At 39.8% G+C, this 18,285-nt stretch overlaps 1 protein-coding gene across 4 annotated transcripts; it reads left to right on the plus strand.

Annotated features, from left to right (window-relative positions):
• The first annotated feature begins 5 nt into the window (after positions 1–5).
• On the plus strand, positions 6–13,279 carry uckl1a (uridine-cytidine kinase 1-like 1a). 4 transcript variants are annotated; one of them, XM_088408896.1, is made up of 15 exons: positions 6–86; positions 2,225–2,412; positions 3,390–3,496; positions 3,697–3,867; positions 5,041–5,112; positions 5,185–5,374; positions 6,665–6,726; positions 7,331–7,347; positions 8,023–8,121; positions 8,765–8,858; positions 9,472–9,534; positions 9,606–9,728; positions 10,607–10,714; positions 11,545–11,701; positions 12,251–13,279. In XM_088408896.1, the coding sequence occupies exons 1-15, from the start codon at positions 67–69 to the stop codon at positions 12,331–12,333; spliced, it is 1,554 nt and encodes a 517-aa protein (XP_088265022.1). In that variant the 5' UTR covers positions 6–66; the 3' UTR covers positions 12,334–13,279. The 4 variants fall into 4 exon arrangements, with proteins under 4 accessions (XP_088265022.1, XP_088265021.1, XP_088265020.1 ...); XM_088408894.1 differs by lacking the exon at positions 6–86 and adding an exon at positions 1,329–1,642; XM_088408895.1 differs by lacking the exons at positions 6–86; positions 5,041–5,112 and adding an exon at positions 1,328–1,642.
• Positions 13,280–18,285: the final 5,006 nt, after the last annotated feature.

Below are 18,285 nucleotides of genomic sequence, written 5' to 3' on the forward strand. Positions count from 1 at the left end.
TGGAGCTATCGACGCCGGCTTCGACCTCACCACATCACCTTGGAAACTGGAGCGCAGGGGAAGATAATGTCGTGCCGCTCCGACAGGTACCTAACGACAAATACGTTCATTCCCCCGAGAATGTTCCATTATTTTGGTTTGGTTTATTTATTTTTGTTTTTGGCTACGTTCGACGCTTAAGTGGCGACCCGCAAAGCATATATGCATACGCTACTTTTCAAACGGCTCAAATGCTTTTCTTCTAATTGTTAAAATGGTTACTTTTTCGAGGGATCTGCCATTCTAAGGCTGAGCTCAGCGTGAAAAGGTAGACTTGGTATTAACGATCTTTTAGACTAGAGTAGAAATGAAGGCGACGGCAAGCAATATTGTCAGCCAAGTGATGACATATTTCGGAGCAGTGTGACTGTGTAGGCCAGCAGAGGGCAGAAAAGAGGCAGGTTCACTTAAGAAAAACGACATCACATTTAGTCAAATAAAATGAAGCAACAGATAACAAGCAATATTATTTATTAAACGAGACCCTTTATAATTACCCACTTAGTATGAGTAGCTTTGAATATAAAACAAATGGGAATTAGTTCACACCTAAACAATAACATTGATTTATGAACAACAATAAACCTTATAAATGTTTTAAAAATACTAATAAAAAAAACATTTTTAATCATGAATATCAAAATTAGTCCAAAGTTAATTAATTCACTTTTGTTTTCTATTCAAAGCTACCCATTTTAAATGGATAATTATTAAGGGTATTGTTTAATTAATTTATAACAAGCTTAGTAAAATTTGATTAATCTTATTCCTTGTAATGTTTTTGTAGGGCTTCGAAACCAAAACCCAAAATATTTAGGCTCTCCAAGTACAATAATGGCAATAAAAAAAACTGAGGTTTTGTAACAACAGCAGTCCCTAATATCTCAACACATTTTCAAGATTGAATGTAAATGTATTGCATTCAAAAGTTAAATACAACTTTGTTTCAGAGGGTAATAAAATCCACTGTTTTGTCATTAAAAATTCTTCGGTCAAGTAAAACATGTTCTTTACTATGGCAGTCCCACTATTAACTATTCAGTAAGAAAATAAAATACTTTTTTTTTTTTTTACAGCTTACTTCTGTCCTAGGGCATGTGCGTATAACTACAGAATTTCTGTGCTTTGATGCCTGTAACATCCTTGAGGTTGTCACAAGATTAATGAACAATAACAAAGCACCAGCAGAAGACTTCTGCCTTTGTGTTAGATGCGTCTATTAATACTAGCCAAGCGCCTTCTTGTTGCCAAAATTACACTGATCCTCTTAAGTGGCTGCCACACATGCACAGTCACACACAGGCACGCAGATGCCAGAGAGCGGCAAGGACACGTGGGAGCTGAGAGACCTAAAGACTAACTGTAAGCCTGGTTAGCTCCTGGAAGAGTTGAAATCAAAGCTGAATTCCTGATGTCTTTCTGAGATTTTCCAACTTTAAAAAATCTGGACTGCGTCGAGGGTCCATCACTGTTGTTTTCAAGTGAATGCCCTAGGAGACGGGTGGATGGAGTGTAGTAGGTTGTCAGCTGAGGCAGATAGAAGCCTGCAGGATTGTAGTGGAGCCCGAATCTCCGGCTGTTGGTCCCTGAGGTCGCACTCCAGGTAGGAACGGGCTGTGGTGCCAGAAGGATGCTGTTGTTGTTTATTTTTCCAAAGAGCAACACTTCACATGCTGTGTGATCAATAGCATGGACATTGTCTTTTCTGAAAGCGAAGGGCATAAACCATCAATAATTTGAAAAACAGGAGAAAAAATATTGCTTGGATTTAAATTCACAAACCGTTAATTCAAAATGTTTTAATTAGCCAATTATTGTAGTTAAATTAATCAGCAGCATCACATAAGAAGGATTTTTTCTCCCTCAAAAGAACGTTTCCTATTCTCACCCGTCTCCCTTTTGTGGCCACCTGCTTCTCTCGCGACAGTCTTGCTATGTTTTTGTAGTTTAATTGAAAATATTCCAAGACTTGATCCTCAGAACTTGATACAGCGTTTGAGTTTTTCAGTTGCAGTGTGTACTGTCGTCAATTACTAGATGTGTTATAAAGTTAGAAATTGTTCATTTCTTTTGCCTTCAGTCACATTCGGTCCACGTTATTTGGTAAACGGAAGGCCTACCGCCATGTTGTGGAAGAAATTCAAACCGAACAGTCAAAAGATGTCGTGTGTTTTGTATTTTCCAGCGGGAGCGGCGAGGACTCTTTAGATCGGCTTTTACCACCCGCCGGCGCCCCTCGCAGGAAGAGCGCCACGTCGCTGAGTAAAACGGAGCCACCTTTGCTCCGCACGGGCACACGCACCATCTACACTGCCGGGCGACCTCCTTGGTACGATGAGCATGGAGCGCAGTCCAAAGAGGCCTTCGTCATCGGTATGATGCGTCGCCACCAGTCACGTCGCCCGTCGTGGCAAGTAACCAAATCCAAATAAGTTGTTTCTGTACTGGAGCGATATGAGTCCTTGAGTAATTTTTTTTCTGCCTTACGTACCCATTTATTTCGTGTACACTGTCAGGAAGACATCAACCTAACTGCAGCAACATGTGTTCATGCTATGCAAGAGTAACATGGGTGAATAGGTGAACCTTACCTTCCCAAATAATATATGGACTTGATATGTACACTTTGATTTTGAAATACTGTAGATGCCAGCAGCTGGCTCATGCGGTAACGGCTGACTTGACCAACATCAACGTGTAAGACCTGGCTACAGAACGCCATTTGAGGCATGGCTCAACTTGTGGGTGGAGCCAAATGTGTGACTCCACCCGCAGTCTAAGCACAGTCAAGTTTCGTTTTTCTTTTGTTTTTAACTATTTACTTGGCTGCTTTAATAATGTGCCGTATTGTAGTGCCAAGCGGTTAATTTTTTAACACTATTCAATATAAGAAAAAATGACAACTTTCTTTCCCAACCTATACTTACCTCAACCATCCTTAGACTGCGCTCCCTGCTGGCGCCATGTTATACTGCACTCATCCCAGTTATTTCTATGGAGAAAACATCTTTTGACTACAAGCTTTTAACTCTATACTAAAACTCTAACGCTCCTTTCTCCGGCCCCTAAACACGCTGGACGTGCTTCCATGGCTTTATGACCTTCTATTTACCCGCAATGGACATGAAACTTGCTATTTTGACCATTTTTGGTGGGCAGTCAAACACTTGGTTGTGTGGAGCCAAACGTTTGGCTCCACACAACACATCGACGTCAACAAAACTATGTTATCTCAAAATAAAGTTTAGTTGCTCATTACACAAATTAAGGATGCCTAAAAAAGACTTAAATACTCTGATGTTGTGTGATGCAGAGTCCTGATACATCATGATGATCCTTGTGACCAACAGGCTTATGTGGGGGCAGCGCCTCGGGAAAGACCACCGTAGCCAACAAGATCATCGAGGCTTTGGACGTGCCCTGGGTGGTGCTGCTCTCTATGGATTCCTTCTATAAGGTAAGGGCGCCCAGTCGCCATTTTCTAAAACACCTTTTCTCTTCAGAGCTGCGGCCTTTCTCTGCTGACATTCACAAATAATCCTTCGTTGTAGTCCGAGTTTTTTTCCACAGAATAGCGTATCCTTTTATAGTCCGTTCATTGTTCAATTTGACTTGTGTGCAGGTTTAAAGATGCTTTTGTGTGTTGTGTCTTGACAGGATTTGTCTCCTGAGGAGCAGGCCCTGGCGGCCAGTAACGACTACAACTTTGATCATCCGGGGGCCTTCGACTTTGAGCTGCTGGTGGCCACCTTGCGCAAACTCAAGCAGGGCAAGAGTGTGAAGATCCCCGTGTATGACTTCACCACACACACACGACAGAAGGACTGGGTGGGTTCATATTCTAACTGGACTAGATTCAAAAGTTTTACTGTCAAATGCATCATAATACTACACAATGAAATTCTTATTCCCATTTTTACTTGGTGAACTCCTTGAAATCTGGGTCCATATGAGCTTATTGGCGGATTTTTTTGACTACTGGCTGTCAGACGATAGGAGAAGGTCTTCCCAGAAAAACAAAAAACTTAAGAGTCAAGGAAGTATGCTGAGAAATCACAATGTCTTGAGTTCTGATACGTTGCCTTTTTTCAAGGTACCAAGTGGTACTCACAACATTATTTTTCTGGATCAAAGTACTGGTGGTATAAGTACTTGGTGTCAGTATCAGACTATTCAAAAGTTAAGTCCTCGCAATGAATCTTGAACATCCTTTATTCATTGTCTTGTCTAGTCTTCATCTATGCACAGATTTTCGCGATATGCGAGTCGACATGGTTGCTATCCCCCCAGAAATAGTGGGGACCAAATATTAATTAATTATTCATTTGATTTTTTTTTGTTATTATGGATTACTACCACTTTAATTTATTTTAATCAAAGTAATAAACACAATAATAATTTATTTATAGACAGTTTAACATATTGAAATTTAAAACCTGTGCAAAATGTTCAAAAACAGTAACGTATACAATTCTTTTTTTTTGTTTTGTTTCGTTGTGCAAAAAAAAAAAAAATCTTTGCTTCTGTCTAACTTTTAATAATTAATAAGTAAATTATTTTGACTTTTAATAATTTAATTTTCATCCCTTGATTTAAAAAAGACATTTATTATTATTATAGTTGTTGTTGTCGTATTGGTCTGTGCTGGCAGAATGAAGAGCAAAAATTTTTAGTTTTTGAAAGAAAAAAACGGGTTTATTTTGACTCAACACAAAGATAATAGGTCGGAATACATGGAGGATTACAGAAATATGAGGATATTTACTGATGAGCGTCCAAAGTTCTAAGGATTCAGACAATTTTGAACTGAGCTAGTTCTCAAAACCATTAATCGAGTTTCTAAAAATGGTTATCAATTCATCTAATAACAATTAGTTGTTGACTAATCGTAGCAGCTTTAAGTTGTTCTGTTTTCTTTCTTTTTGGCACATGAAAACGTTGACGAATGAGCTCAAGAAACTCGGCTCTCAGTAATATCTTTCTGGTCTTCCGTCTCCGCAGAAGAACGTGTACGGCGCAAGTGTGATCATCTTTGAAGGAATTATGGCGTTTGCAGACAAACATCTACTTCAGGTCCAGTGAAAGCAAAGCACATCGCCACCCGCTGCTTTTTGACCAACCAAGCCGACTTTATGCCGCCTGCAGCTCCTGGATATGAAAATCTTTGTGGACACAGACTCGGACATCCGGCTGGTGCGCCGCCTCCGCAGGGACATCACGGAACGTCGGCGTGACATAGAAGGCGTCATCAAGCAATACAACAAGTTTGTCAAGCCGGCCTTTGAGCAGTACATCGAGCCCACCATGAGGCTGGCTGACATTGTGGTGCCCAGAGGTCAGATTTGGTACACGTTCCCACATGCAACAGTAGCGTCTTTATTGTTTGTAAATATTTGCTCCTTATGGTCCACAAATATTGACGTCCACATTAATACATATCGCTGGCGTTGGGCAGAATACTTATATCTTTAAAATCAGGACTTTTCTGAAACCCTGAAAAATGGCAGGGTTGCTCAACCATTAGCATTGCATCATGTAAAAAAAAAAAAAAAATCAACAGTTTAAAATAGTCAATAATTCGTAAAAAATACATAATGTTAAAAAATCCACGTGTAGACTGACAAATAGTATAGATTTTTGATTGGAAAATTAAAAAATCCAACAAAGTGTGTCTTAGAGATTTCAGCCCAAACTTTAATGAGTACTCCATTCAAACAGCTTGGGCCAGTCTCATGTGTTTTTCTAAGGATGTCAGATTAACAGATTTATTGCAATCAATTTATTACAGTCATGGTTAAAGCGTTATTTTTCGAATAGCAATAATCTGAATTTCAGTCTAACTTTATGCTTTCTGTATGATGATTAGATCTGTTTTTATGGATTGGGCTCCTTATTCATGAGTTTTTTGGGATGGAAAACAAAGGTCAAACACACCCTGAAGTAGACATCAATTGGTTGTCATTGGGTTAGGCATACCCTGATATGCTACTGTGGCAGGTGGAAGGGCAAGTTCAGGAACCGAATAAAGATCTCAAAATGAGGGAGGAGGGCCAAGTGAGAGCTGTTGGTCCGAATAATGGTCAATTTAATTTCACTAAATTCTCCCTGCGGAACCTTTGATAAATGCTGAGTGTTATGCATTGTTTCGAAGGAGGAGTTTGTCCACCACAGAAGCAGCTCAAGTTTAAACCACCACATAAATGCAAATACTACACATTACATACTATGGCACAGCTAGCCATAGTAACAAAGACGCTAACGCAGCGAGCCATAGCAAAGCTCTTTGCCAAATGAAACTCGAGAACATGCCACATTTGACCAAATCTATGTTGGACAGGATAGATGAAGCTTTATCTTAATGTTATTTTCAAATTATTTGGCGATCGACAAAACAGCACAATTCCTCTTGATCATCAAAAGGAAAGGTTGCAGCCAACTCGTGTCAAACACAGCAGACGGTAAATGGTTACAACTGCACTTGTCAAAGAAAACAAACCACTGAAGCCACTTTTTTCTTTAGCGCAATGTATCTAAAAAAAAAAAAAATACTCTGGTTGAGGGGTTTTCTCAGGAAAAAAACCGATGCACTTGTAAGTCATTTTACTTGTCTGTTCTCTTCTCCAAGGTGGTGGCAATATGGTGGCCATTGATCTGATAGTCCAGCATGTGCACAGCCAGCTGGAAGAGGTAGGTTGTGCCCTTTGGTCTTTTGGGCCCCTCAGTTTTCAAATGGGGATACGAGTAACTTTGACACTTCGCGGGTACTGGAGGTCTTAACAGGGTTTCTCGCGGTGTCGGAAAAATTCTTGTCATTTAATGCTGTTTTTATTTTGACTTTTAAAAAATATATGTCCGTGTCCTTCTGCTTATACATTTTGCCGCTCTCTGGTGGAAATCTCAAATGAAGAAAATAATTCTTTTTTTTTTCCTATGAATTGATAGACATGATACTAGGGAGCAACTACTGTATCTGGTTACCAAGAACTTTGGACAAAATTGATGTGTGAATATAACGTGGCATGTCTTCCTTTCAACTACAAGTATTTGTTAAATAATTTGAGCTTCCCAACATTAAATAAAGTTGTACTATAAATTATACGCACTCGAAAGTAGAGAGTTGGTTTTCAAACACCTTAAAAAGACCCCAATATCCAGTCAGTGTTCAATGTTGATGATTTTTTTACATACCATGTGATTACTCAGGATGGAATATTATCATTGGATTTTTGGATAATTTTTCAGCTCTTCTGTTCTAATTTTCTGTCTCACCTGCTACTTTTTCTTGATGCAGCGTGAGCTCAGTGTCAGGTACGCTAAAGTGCTTTTTTCACTTGACTTTGTGTTTGTGTGTCAAGTAGTGCATCAAAGTGAATTGAAAAATTGTGTCAAACATGTTTTAGTTGCAGTTACACTTCATGGGGCAAAAACAAAGATTTTTCTCTGATGTCCTTCACACCCCCCCCCCCCCCCCCTTCACACACTCACACACACACCAACACACACACAGCCCCACTATTTGAGAAGGACTAATTTAATCCAATATGCATCTTTCTTGCTGTTGTCCTAGTTTTCACAAGCTATTTAACTCACTTTATAGCTTTTACATTCATTTTTTTAAGTGACAATATGTAAGATTTAGACCATTTTTCATTCAAAATTAATAAATTATTATAAATATTAAAATATAATCGTAGGTCTAGTTATCATTAAATTATATTACATGGGGGGTGGCACTCCTCCGGAGGTTGCCATGTATGTTATAACTACGGACAGGAGGAGTGTGTTTTACTGCATTTACCGTAATGCCCCTAAAGCTCCCACAGGCGCGTGCGAAAAATTACGCATGCTCCCTTTGAATCAAAATTCAGAGCTCAAAATGACTTTGACATTCATGCCTATGATGAGTGTAATTGATGTCAACTTCTGACAAGAACTGTCCATTTCGATCTTACACACGTATGTGTGTGTGTGTGTGTGTTTTAGAGCACTCCTGGCATCTGCCCAGCAGACGCAGGTGCTTCCGCAGACGCTGAGTGTGTTGGAGAGCACACCGCAAGTTCGAGGTCTACACACCATCATCAGGTATCCCTGCCTGCTTCCTCTGCCGCTATTTTTTTTTTAAGTTGATGACCACAGGCACTGGACTACGTCTGGAGGGCAAAAAGTAATGAACCACCGCTGCCTTGGACTGAAACTGATTACAAAACTTGATATGAGGTTGCACCAACTAGACTGCTAGTGAACATCAATTGTACAGCGCATTATATGCCACTGCATCAGAAAAAAACCCTTTATGTCATTAATCCGAGCAGCCAAAAAATCACTTTGGCCAGTGGTTTCGCAAATGTGGAAATGTGAAGGCACTTAGGGCTTAGGTGAGATTTTATCAGTGTTTTTCCAGGAATTAGCTAATTTCGTTTAATGTGACAAGGATTGTACTGTATTCTTTTCCATTTAAGAGCAAAATAATTGGAACATGAACGATCATAGCTCTTGATTGTGTTATAGTAAAATTGTGTTATAGTATAGTAGTGTTATAGTAACTGACACATCTCACATTCACACTAGGGGGTCGGGAAATGGTCAAAATCTAAATTCATGCTTGCATGTGTTTCGTTAGGGCTGCTTTACCCAAGGTCCAATCACAAATCTTTTCTGCTCGGAAGTTCAAGCGGTGTCTCGGTGAAAGCGTGTTGACTTTACATTTGATTCCTCTCCACGGCAGGGATAAAGAAACCAGCCGAGACGAGTTCATCTTCTACTCAAAGAGATTAATGCGTCTTCTCATTGAACATGCGCTCACTTTTTTACCATCACAGGTGTGTATTTGATAAGTAACAAACACAGCTCTCTCTAATAATCATGCTTTCGTATTTGGCTGAAATTTCAGCCATTTTTCCCGGAAATCGATTCTATTTCTCAGTCCTCAGTGCATACTGTATGTCATTTTGACAAATGACTGATCAGAGGAAATAAATGAAAACGGCTTGCTGTCCTTCACAATGCAATTTTAATGGTAAAAAATGCATGCTTGTATTTTTTACGTTTCCTCGAGTATTCAAGATTCAAGAGATTTATTGTCGTATGTATAGTTGTACCATATGATGAAATTCTTATTCTGTTCACTTCCCCGAGCAGCAGAGTATGACTGTCCCCCCATAAAATGCCATTATTATATAGAAAAGGCCAATCTTTGAGCTTTACCATTACGAATTTTTCCGGACACAATCTCTGCCCCTTTGTTTTGTTGTTATTATTTGTATTTATTTATTATTATTATTATTATTATTATTATTATTATTATTATTGTTATTTTGCTTCAGATACGACGACACTCGAGTGAAGAGGAAAAAATAGGAATTCGCTAATGCGCCAATGTCGCGCTTTCGGATGTTTTTTTCTCTACTGATTGACATTCTTGCTTTGTGTCAGCCTTGCAAAGTCCACACTCCACAGGGCCACGAGTACCAAGGCCACAGATACGGTGGAAAAGGGGTGAGCGTTGTCCTCTGGCCAACAACGCGTCCTTTCTGCCCACTTGCTCACATGTTGACGCGCATCCGCAGATCACCGGAGTGTCCATCCTGCGGGCTGGAGAGACAATGGAGCCCGCCTTGAGAGCCGTGTGCAAGGACGTGCGCATCGGCAAGATTCTCATCCAGACCAACCTGGACTCGGGCGAACCAGAGGTAGGATCCTACCAGGGCTGAACAATTGATCATTTTGTCAAAGCTGCCTTATTTTAACCCTCCTGTGATGTTTGTTTGCAAGGAACACCATTATTGATTGCCCTTGGCTCACTTTGACCCCGGATGTATTCAGTCACGCATGAATGTGAATATTTGGTTTGTTGTTTATACGTATCAATGTTAATTGCACGATTATGCACCACTGAGCCTTGGGTTTTGATATTTGCACAATAATGAGTCTCAAAATTAGTTTTAGGACTATTTATTGTCAAAATCATTTTAATACATTAAAGAGAAAGCAGAGTTGTTTACAAAAAAATGCAAAATTTGGATGAAGAAAAGAAGCAGAGGCAAAAATGACTAAAACACTTTCTGACTCTTTTTAATAGGTAATAGGTAATACAAATAACATAAAATAAATAATATATTTAAGATCGTCTTACATTTATGTACCAAGAACATAGAGGTCAGTATAAAAAGTGAAACATTTTTGGTCAGGTATATTTGAAGGGAGGGAAGCAGCCCTTGTGGAGCATTTTCACAAATGGTTCAGAACCCACAGAACTTGATCATCTGTCATACCTGATCCACCTAAAAAAATAAAGAGTAAATGCTCATCTTTCATCGGCCCAAAAAGCTGGTTTGTACCATTTTAGGTTGTGTAGTCATCAGCAAAAACATGTTTCTGACCAAAATAACTACTTCAGCTTTTTACAACCTAATCAACACCAAGCGAGCTGATCGTCCAATCGCCATTCGAGGATCTCATAAACACAAGACAAAAACCCTTAGTGATTATTTCTCCCCTCGTGATGGGTGTCTCCATGGCAACTACCCTTCCTGCATCTGTAACCACGGCAACCTGTCTCCTTCCCCAGCTACATTACCTGCGTCTGCCCAAAGACATCAGTGAAGATCACGTCATTCTGATGGACAGCACTGTCTCCACCGGGGCTGCTGCCATGATGGCTGTTCGAGTACTTCTGGTGGGGTCGCTCAGTCGCATGCACACAAATTAATGTTGGAGTTGTAAAAAAAAAAAAAAAATTAAGACTATCCTGTATGTCGCTATTATGGCGCCTCCAGGTGGCAGGGTTGTACACACTACTGTATAAGGAGCAGCACCGTACTAGTCTGAAGTAAAAATTTGGCAAAAACTTTGCTTTTTATGTGTTTTTCAGTTCAATAATGTAGAACATTTTTTTCTCATAAAATAATTGCTAATTCAATTTTTTTTTGTTTTTGTTTTTTTTGAGGGGGAAGGCTGGAACCCTTTAATGGCATTTCCATTCATTTATTTGAGGAAAGAATTTGAGATAATAGTGTTTTAAGTTTCGAGCCTGGTTGGTCACTGAAATAATTAAATTGATGTCTCAAGGCAGCACTACACAATCCAAAGAAGTGGGTCCTCGGCCTTAGGTATTTCACGTGAAATATTATTTTAGCCAAGTACAGCTTAACCAGCACAAAGCCTTTTTCGATGACTAAAAGTGCTTCATGCTCCAGTTAATTTGCTCTTAATTTAAAAAGAAAAGTATACTGCTTTTGTTATGGCATTACATTAGATTTGCTGATACCTGCGGGAACCCTGTTCGAATCCCACATGCACATACTCCGATTTTACTCTAAACATGCGTGAAGAGCAATACAGTGACGTTAAATGTATCAAATAATTTATTTACAGTTAGAAGCAGTTGAGAATAAAATGAACGCTTCCCACGTTCAACGCTCAATATTCCCAACAATTATGAGTAGGTTGAATCAGTGGTCTTTATATATATTTTAAAATATGGCGTACGTGTGGGCGCACATGCAGGACCACGAAGTGGCGGAGGAGAAGATTCTGCTGGTGTCTCTGCTGATGGCGGAGCTGGGCGTGCACTCGGTGGCCTACGCATTCCCCAAGGTGAAAATCCTCACCACGGCTGTGGACAAGAGCCTCGACCACTCCTTGCACGTCATTCCCGGCATCGGTAAGCAGTTGCACTGAAATATAATTCCAAATGAAACGTCACTTCTGGTTGCCTTGGAGAGCAGCCTTTTCTTGCATTGATAGCGAGATCATGATTGTTATCCGTATTATATGCAGTTTGGCTGGTGTCGATTTGCATTCCGTCACTTTGCACAAAGCAAGGGGAGTTTTGATGCGGTCTGGAAATTCAAGTCATCCGTCTGTCGATCCATCCATCCGTTCTCTTTCTCACTGAATAACACTTGTAACTTTTTTAATAGTTCCCTGTAGGTTGCTTCTTAGTCCAGATGACTTCAGTATTAATATTAAATGTAGGGGGGGAAAAAAATTGAAGGTTTTGCCAAACTTTTGTCTAACAATCAAACACTTTTCATTTTTATGTCATAAGTTATGTTTCAAAAACAGGCAAACTATTTCAATTTAGTTGAAGTTACTCATTTTCCAAAGTTCACCGAAAGCCACAGCAGAAACATTAAAGAGCCTCGTGCAGCTCTGGAGCCGCTAGCTTGCAGACCCTCAACGAACGTATGTTATTCATGTGTGCTTTCAGGGGATTTTGGGGACCGCTATTTTGGCACGGATGGATTTGACAAATGCAGCGATGAGGAAGACGAAGACCATCGGCCGGACTGATGCACCAAATCCGCCGCCGCTTTGAAAATGGACCTTGCTGTGTTTTTCCATGTGCTAATATTCCGAACTTTTGCTGCAATGTTTTTTTCAGCAGGTGAATTCAGGTCTGAAGCATCAGGAATCTTTTGGCTCTGAGACAGTAACATTCTCATAATCGTATGCGATAACAGTTTTAATATTTCAGTTTTTGCGTGTTCAAAGTTTTTGGTGCTAGTATACTAACATGTAAATACTGTACTTTATTCATTCCAGTTGAAATTGTTAAGGAGACAAAGAGACTTAAAAGAAAAACAGACAATCCATCCTTCCATTTTCTATAGCCGCTTATCCTCACTAGGGTCATTGGCTCGCCGGTGCCTATCCCAGCCGTCTACGAGCAGTAGACGAGGGACACCCTCAACTGGTTGCCAGACAATTGCAGGGAAACACAAATGACATTGCACAAAAATGTTGCGTTAAAAGGGGACCTTTTACACAGTAAGAGCAAATATATTTTCTGCTGTGTTCCGAGCTCCCTAAATCGAGTCAAAATAAGTTTGATTTTGCCATTATTGCATCTTTTTACAATCATCAGTAGATCAAAGGCCAGTCACATCATATATAGCCGTTCCCGTTCTGGTGGACTCATAAACTGAACTGATCTCGTCTCTAAAGTGGAACGTCGTTGCTATCTACAGATGGTTGTGCATCAGTTACGTTGTTTCCAAACCTATTTACAGTAGTGCAGAATTCAACCCTCGCCCATCCATCCTCGCTGAAAAACATCACTGGCAATGAACGTGTCAAACAAAAGCGAGTGTTGTCATTTTCAAGGCAGGCGCTTGAAAAGATCTCTTGTAAGCTACCATTGTGCCATTGTTGTGGCTGGTCACTATATTGAATTTGTCATTTTTATGTGTTTATCTAGGTGCCCCTATAGGAGATGAAATTAAAAGAGTATGAGGAAGGAGTGGCAAGGTGTGTAATCAGTTCAAATCAAACAAATCTCTTGCATTTTTAATTTCACGATTATAATACAAGTACAGTGGCAGCTTCATTTATGTTTTTTTCGTCATCATACTCATTACTCAAAGCACTCGTATCTTCAAACAACTCCAATCATCTTGAGCGCCTGTCTTTTAATAATACAAATTATTCTGTATATTACTGTAAAAATGATCTGCGGTAAGTTGATGGGGCGGCCTCCGGTTGGTTGGGGGTGACTTCAAGGGACAGGTTTAAAGGTTTAATCTAGGCCAAAAGTTGACATTTGTTGAAATCTTATTTATATTGCCTTTTTAAATGTTAACATTAAAAAGGACAAACTGTTTGGGGCTTGGCAAAAAACAATTGAGAAGCACTGCTTTAATTTGAGCAAACACCATCTTTTTGTTTTGCTTCCTTGCCTTCTCAGCTGAATGCCTTCCCCGTTTTCAGCAGCGTGTTCTGCTTTCTACAACTTTGAAATAAACTCTGCCACATATTTTTTTTATAATAACCTTACAAGATGCAATTCTGGTTGGTGTAAAACAACAGATCAGAGATCAGATTTCTCTGCAATATTGAATGTTTGAATAAACTCCTCTGATTGATCGGGAAAGCCCCCCCCCCCCCCCCCCCCAAAAAAAAAAAAAAAAATAGTTTCCCGATTCAAACCACGTCACTCGCTCTGCCGCACCTTTTTCGCACACGTCACTCAAATGCGTTAACAACACATCCATTCAAAACAAACATGTAAATAAAAACATCACACATGCTAAATGATATGATACACTATAGACTTAAGTTTTTTTCTGGTGTCATACTTTTTTTAAGATGAGTTATTTTATTTTATTTTTTATTATTTACAGTTTAAAAACATGTTTAATTTGTACAATTTGCTTGAGCAAAAATAGCCTTGAACGAACGCCTCATAACAAAACCATATAGCAGCAACGCAGTGGCTATTGGCTAATGTCTCGCCGATTCTCGCGGAAGTTTGTATGTTTGAATGGCAACCCTGCTATCAAATAATGTCTAACTTGTCTATTCAGGATTGTAATACACATACAGTCATGCAGGGGGAGGTGTTGATTAGATTTTCAATAGTAAAGCGATTTTCGTTCTCCTTTTTTCTCCAAGCGCTTTGGCAGTTGGGTGTGTAAAAATCAAAACAAACGATCAACGTATGGGGATTTGCAAAAAAAAAAAAAGCGAATAAGCGCACCAGTCGTGATGACTGCGTGATTCTAATGATCTCACTCTGATGATGCTGACCTCGACCTTGTGTTTTTACAATGACATCGACACTGTCACTTACTCACGTCACACGATGTTGCCCCCCCCCCCCCCCCCCCCCAACACACACCCCGTATTTTGGCTCGCTTGGAGGATGTCACACGACGCACGTCTTCCAAGATAGCGCGCATCGACTCGCTCGAGCACGTGACTCCTGCCTCAAGGTTAACTTGTTGCCATGGAGACACGGCCACCAATGAAAATTCGGCAGATTGTTGCGATGTTGGCGGCGAGGTTTTGTTTTAAAGGGGTGACCTATTTTCACCCCCGCCGCCTTCCCGAGGCACCCCCTTCCCCACCCCACCGCTTCACCCTTTCCACTCGCGCACGAGCGCTCCTCAGATGTGTGCACGTGAAAAAACAAGTCTGACGGCTTTCGTATTGTTCATATTCCATTAGCGCATCCATTGTGGGCTTGAACGTCGTCATGATAATTCTCCATGTCAAATTATGAACCAGAAATATTTCCATTCTCTCCGGCATAAACATTATCCATAAAGTTTGGCAGAAAAATACAAAAGGATTTTTTTGGTGTATTGAACATCACTCATTTTTAGATTAAGCATCTAACAATGCAATGATCTTGGTGAAAATGGAGTGGTCTTTTACATTAAGTATATGATTTTTGCAGTTCTGCGGTTTTCTGTGTTCCCCCATATGTCAACCAAATGGTGCTGTTTACATTGACATGGAAAAAAAAGAAAACAGACGTCACAGTAAGCTAAATTAATTAATTAAAAAAAATTGATTTTACCTGCAGTGCGAACAGACTGACAAACTACATCAGTTCGAGTCGGGGTCGCGACCTGAGGCAAATTCGCTACAGCAGTGATTCTCAAAGTGGGTTACGATTACCACTAATGGCAGATGAATAAATCATCGAATAAATCCTCGAGTACAGCTCCCGAGCATTTAAGTTCACAATATTGGCGTTTAATCTCTTCAAATTGAACTCTTATAGCTTTTGACTCCTTAACTTTTTTTTTTAATAAGCGAGACTATGAGATAAAGCATCTGTTTTTAAAGTGCCACTTTATTACAAAAGTATAAACTCGACTGACATTTTCATGTATAGTAATCTTGATATAAAACATTACAATCTTTTGCACTTAGCACTTGAATCACACGCTGCTGGAGTACAAGACCCTGTAGTCTGAAGAGCAAACACAAAACAGGACTCATTAATTGAGTGGGCGGGGCATGGGCGGCAGTGGGCGGGGCATGGGCGACTGCCTCTGAATTTCACGGCTTCAAGAATAAACAACAAACAACACATCTTATTTTTTTTCTGTTTTTACATTGCAGCTGTTTTGTGTCACAAGATTACTCATTCCATAACATTTAAACATCATAGAAAAAGATAGATTTCTTGACACGGATGATATATTTATTTTTCTTTCTCTTTTGTAATGTACATACACATTGCAGCAACATACATTATAATCACACGCTTTGTTGGGCATATTTGGTCAAATGATATAATCGTCCACAATTTTGTCTCATGTGAGCCGCTCTTTGTTTTTTTTTCCTCTTCATTTTTCTGTAACATTTGAACATAGATAGAAGAGCGAGTGTTTGTGGATGGAGGAGTCGCCTGGCGCCACTTGTTAACACCACCGCTACGGCAACTTTGGCGAAACTCAAGCCGACGCTAAATGAGCAAGAGGCGGTGACGGGATGACGCCGATGAGGTCAGTGAGTGGAGCTCGCGCCCGCGTCCACCTTTAAAGACTCCTGCGCTCAAGTCCTCTTTGCGTTAAGGGAGGACTCGAAACTGCCTTTTTGCTCTACAGATATAAAGCGACACACTGGTAAAAGAAACAACCGACAACAATAGGAAAAAAAAAACATTAATATAGGTACAACTTGACAGCTGGATTTTTTTCCCCACCCTGCTTTTTTTTTTTTTTTTAGCATGCAACTCGTAGCAGGCAAAGTGCAGGACAGGCTCATCAACGTAAAACAGTTCATTTACAGACAGCAGTTGAGACAGTGTTCAGTCCACGTCACGCAGGACAAGAGTCGGTCCGCTTGGAATATGAAAATGCTTGGAGCCAGAGATAAGGAGGAATGCCAAAAAAAAAAAAAGTGTGCCATCAGTCTTTTTTTTACGGGCAACCAAATCCAAGATGTTAAAACGTCATTATATTTTAAAAGTGCATATCTTCTCTATCAACCGAGTTTACTTAAAACTATTATTTCTTATCAACTTCGGAACAATATATTTAGTGGTATCGCTCGGTGTACTTCAGCAACTCACCGAAAAGAGCTACGGTGTGTGTGACATCATCTGTTTTATATCTCATTCGTCTGCTCAACAGTCACATCATTAATTAATCTTATCATCAAAATGAACAATGTAAGAGCACCTATTAAAATACATGACATTAACAAGTCAAAAGCAGGCACTTGCCAATCAATCGCCTGTGATGCGCAGTCATTTTGATGCAATGTAGCGTTTCAGCTTTTTGTAAGGGATTGCGCAATGTGAGGCGCGGCTGGCTACTTGCTGCCACGCTCGCTCAGTCAAAACGTAATCATAAAGCGCTTGATTAGACATGTAAAAAAGAACTTTATGGAATCATCTTTCTATTATTTTTAGCTTTCACGTGCAGATCTACATGCATCTACAGCTACATACTTAAATTGTGATCCTATCAAGAAATTCTTTGGATGGCCATTACAACATGCCCAATGATTGTTTTAACCCTTGTGCGGTATTTTGTCCAATCCTTTGATTTTTACACGAGAGCTTTTAACACTAAGGGGAAAGCATTGAAAGAAGACATTACGGAGCTGAAATTTCACCCAGATGGTGACAACGTATCAAAGTTCAGCATAGCACGATCACGTACAGTAGTTATCACACTACCAGGAATGTGCCATCCCTTGGCTAAAATATTGCGAGAATGATGTGGAAGAAAATTATTTCAAAGTGGTCCACATACTACACGGTTAAAGAGGAGTTAAAGCAGGAAGTGAACCTGGCAGGACAAAAACAACTGTACAGCTGACACGAAATTTGTATGTTTGACAATTGCAAGTGCTCAGACTGTCGATGACCTCACTGAATGGCAACGCTGCAGATGATGATTTAGCATTTGAACACGTCATGAAATGGAGCTTTTTTTTCTTAAATGAAACGATGTGTGTACGCTCTATGTGGCCTCACTAATCAAAAAAATGTTTTCTCATTAATAATACTGTTGTACAAAATAAATTATGCAATAAAATGCATTTATTTTAACAGTCTTGGGAGGCTGCAATTTTTGCTCTTGCCGACCAAAAATGACATCACAGTTGCTCAGGTAACGGCCAATCATGGCTCAGCTGGTCAATGTCACATGACCAAACTCAGAAAACAAGCGAGTTGTGATTGGTTGATACCTGAGCCCTCATTTACTGTGAGGTCATTTTCAGGCAACAGGAAGTGACAAAACGGCCGCCCGTTGAGTCGGCTCACGATGAGCAGATTTTGCTGCTTCATTCATATTTCAGGATGGCAATATTAATCAGAATGCTGTGTTTGAACTAATGCGTTTGCATAGAACATATTAGTGTAAGGAGAAGTTTTAAAAATTTTTTAGTAGACATACTTTGTCAATTAATGAAAACTGCAACTGAGAAAGAAGATATGCCCATTGATCATATAACTTAGTTTTTACATCTTGTCTTTGGTTACCTTGGAAGTTAGAA

The sequence above is a fragment of the Hippichthys cyanospilos genome, chromosome 2 (assembly GCF_059441005.1).
Source record: "Hippichthys cyanospilos isolate Australia breed blue-spotted pipefish chromosome 2, RoL_Hcya_1.0, whole genome shotgun sequence".
Classification (NCBI taxonomy): Eukaryota; Metazoa; Chordata; class Actinopteri; order Syngnathiformes; family Syngnathidae; genus Hippichthys; species Hippichthys cyanospilos.

What these genes read in the sequence shown, in the direction of transcription:
- uckl1a (XM_088408894.1), top strand. Translation starts at nt 1,545, where the DNA reads ATGGAGTGTAGTAGGTTGTCAGCTGAGGCAGATAGAAGCCTGCAGGAT. An exon ending in ACACACGACAGAAGGACTGG is followed by an intron (nt 3,868 to 5,040) that starts GTGGGTTCATAT and finishes CCGTCTCCGCAG; the next exon opens with AAGAACGTGTACGGCGCAAG. An exon ending in TGGCTGTTCGAGTACTTCTG is followed by an intron (nt 10,715 to 11,544) that starts GTGGGGTCGCTC and finishes GCGCACATGCAG; the next exon opens with GACCACGAAGTGGCGGAGGA.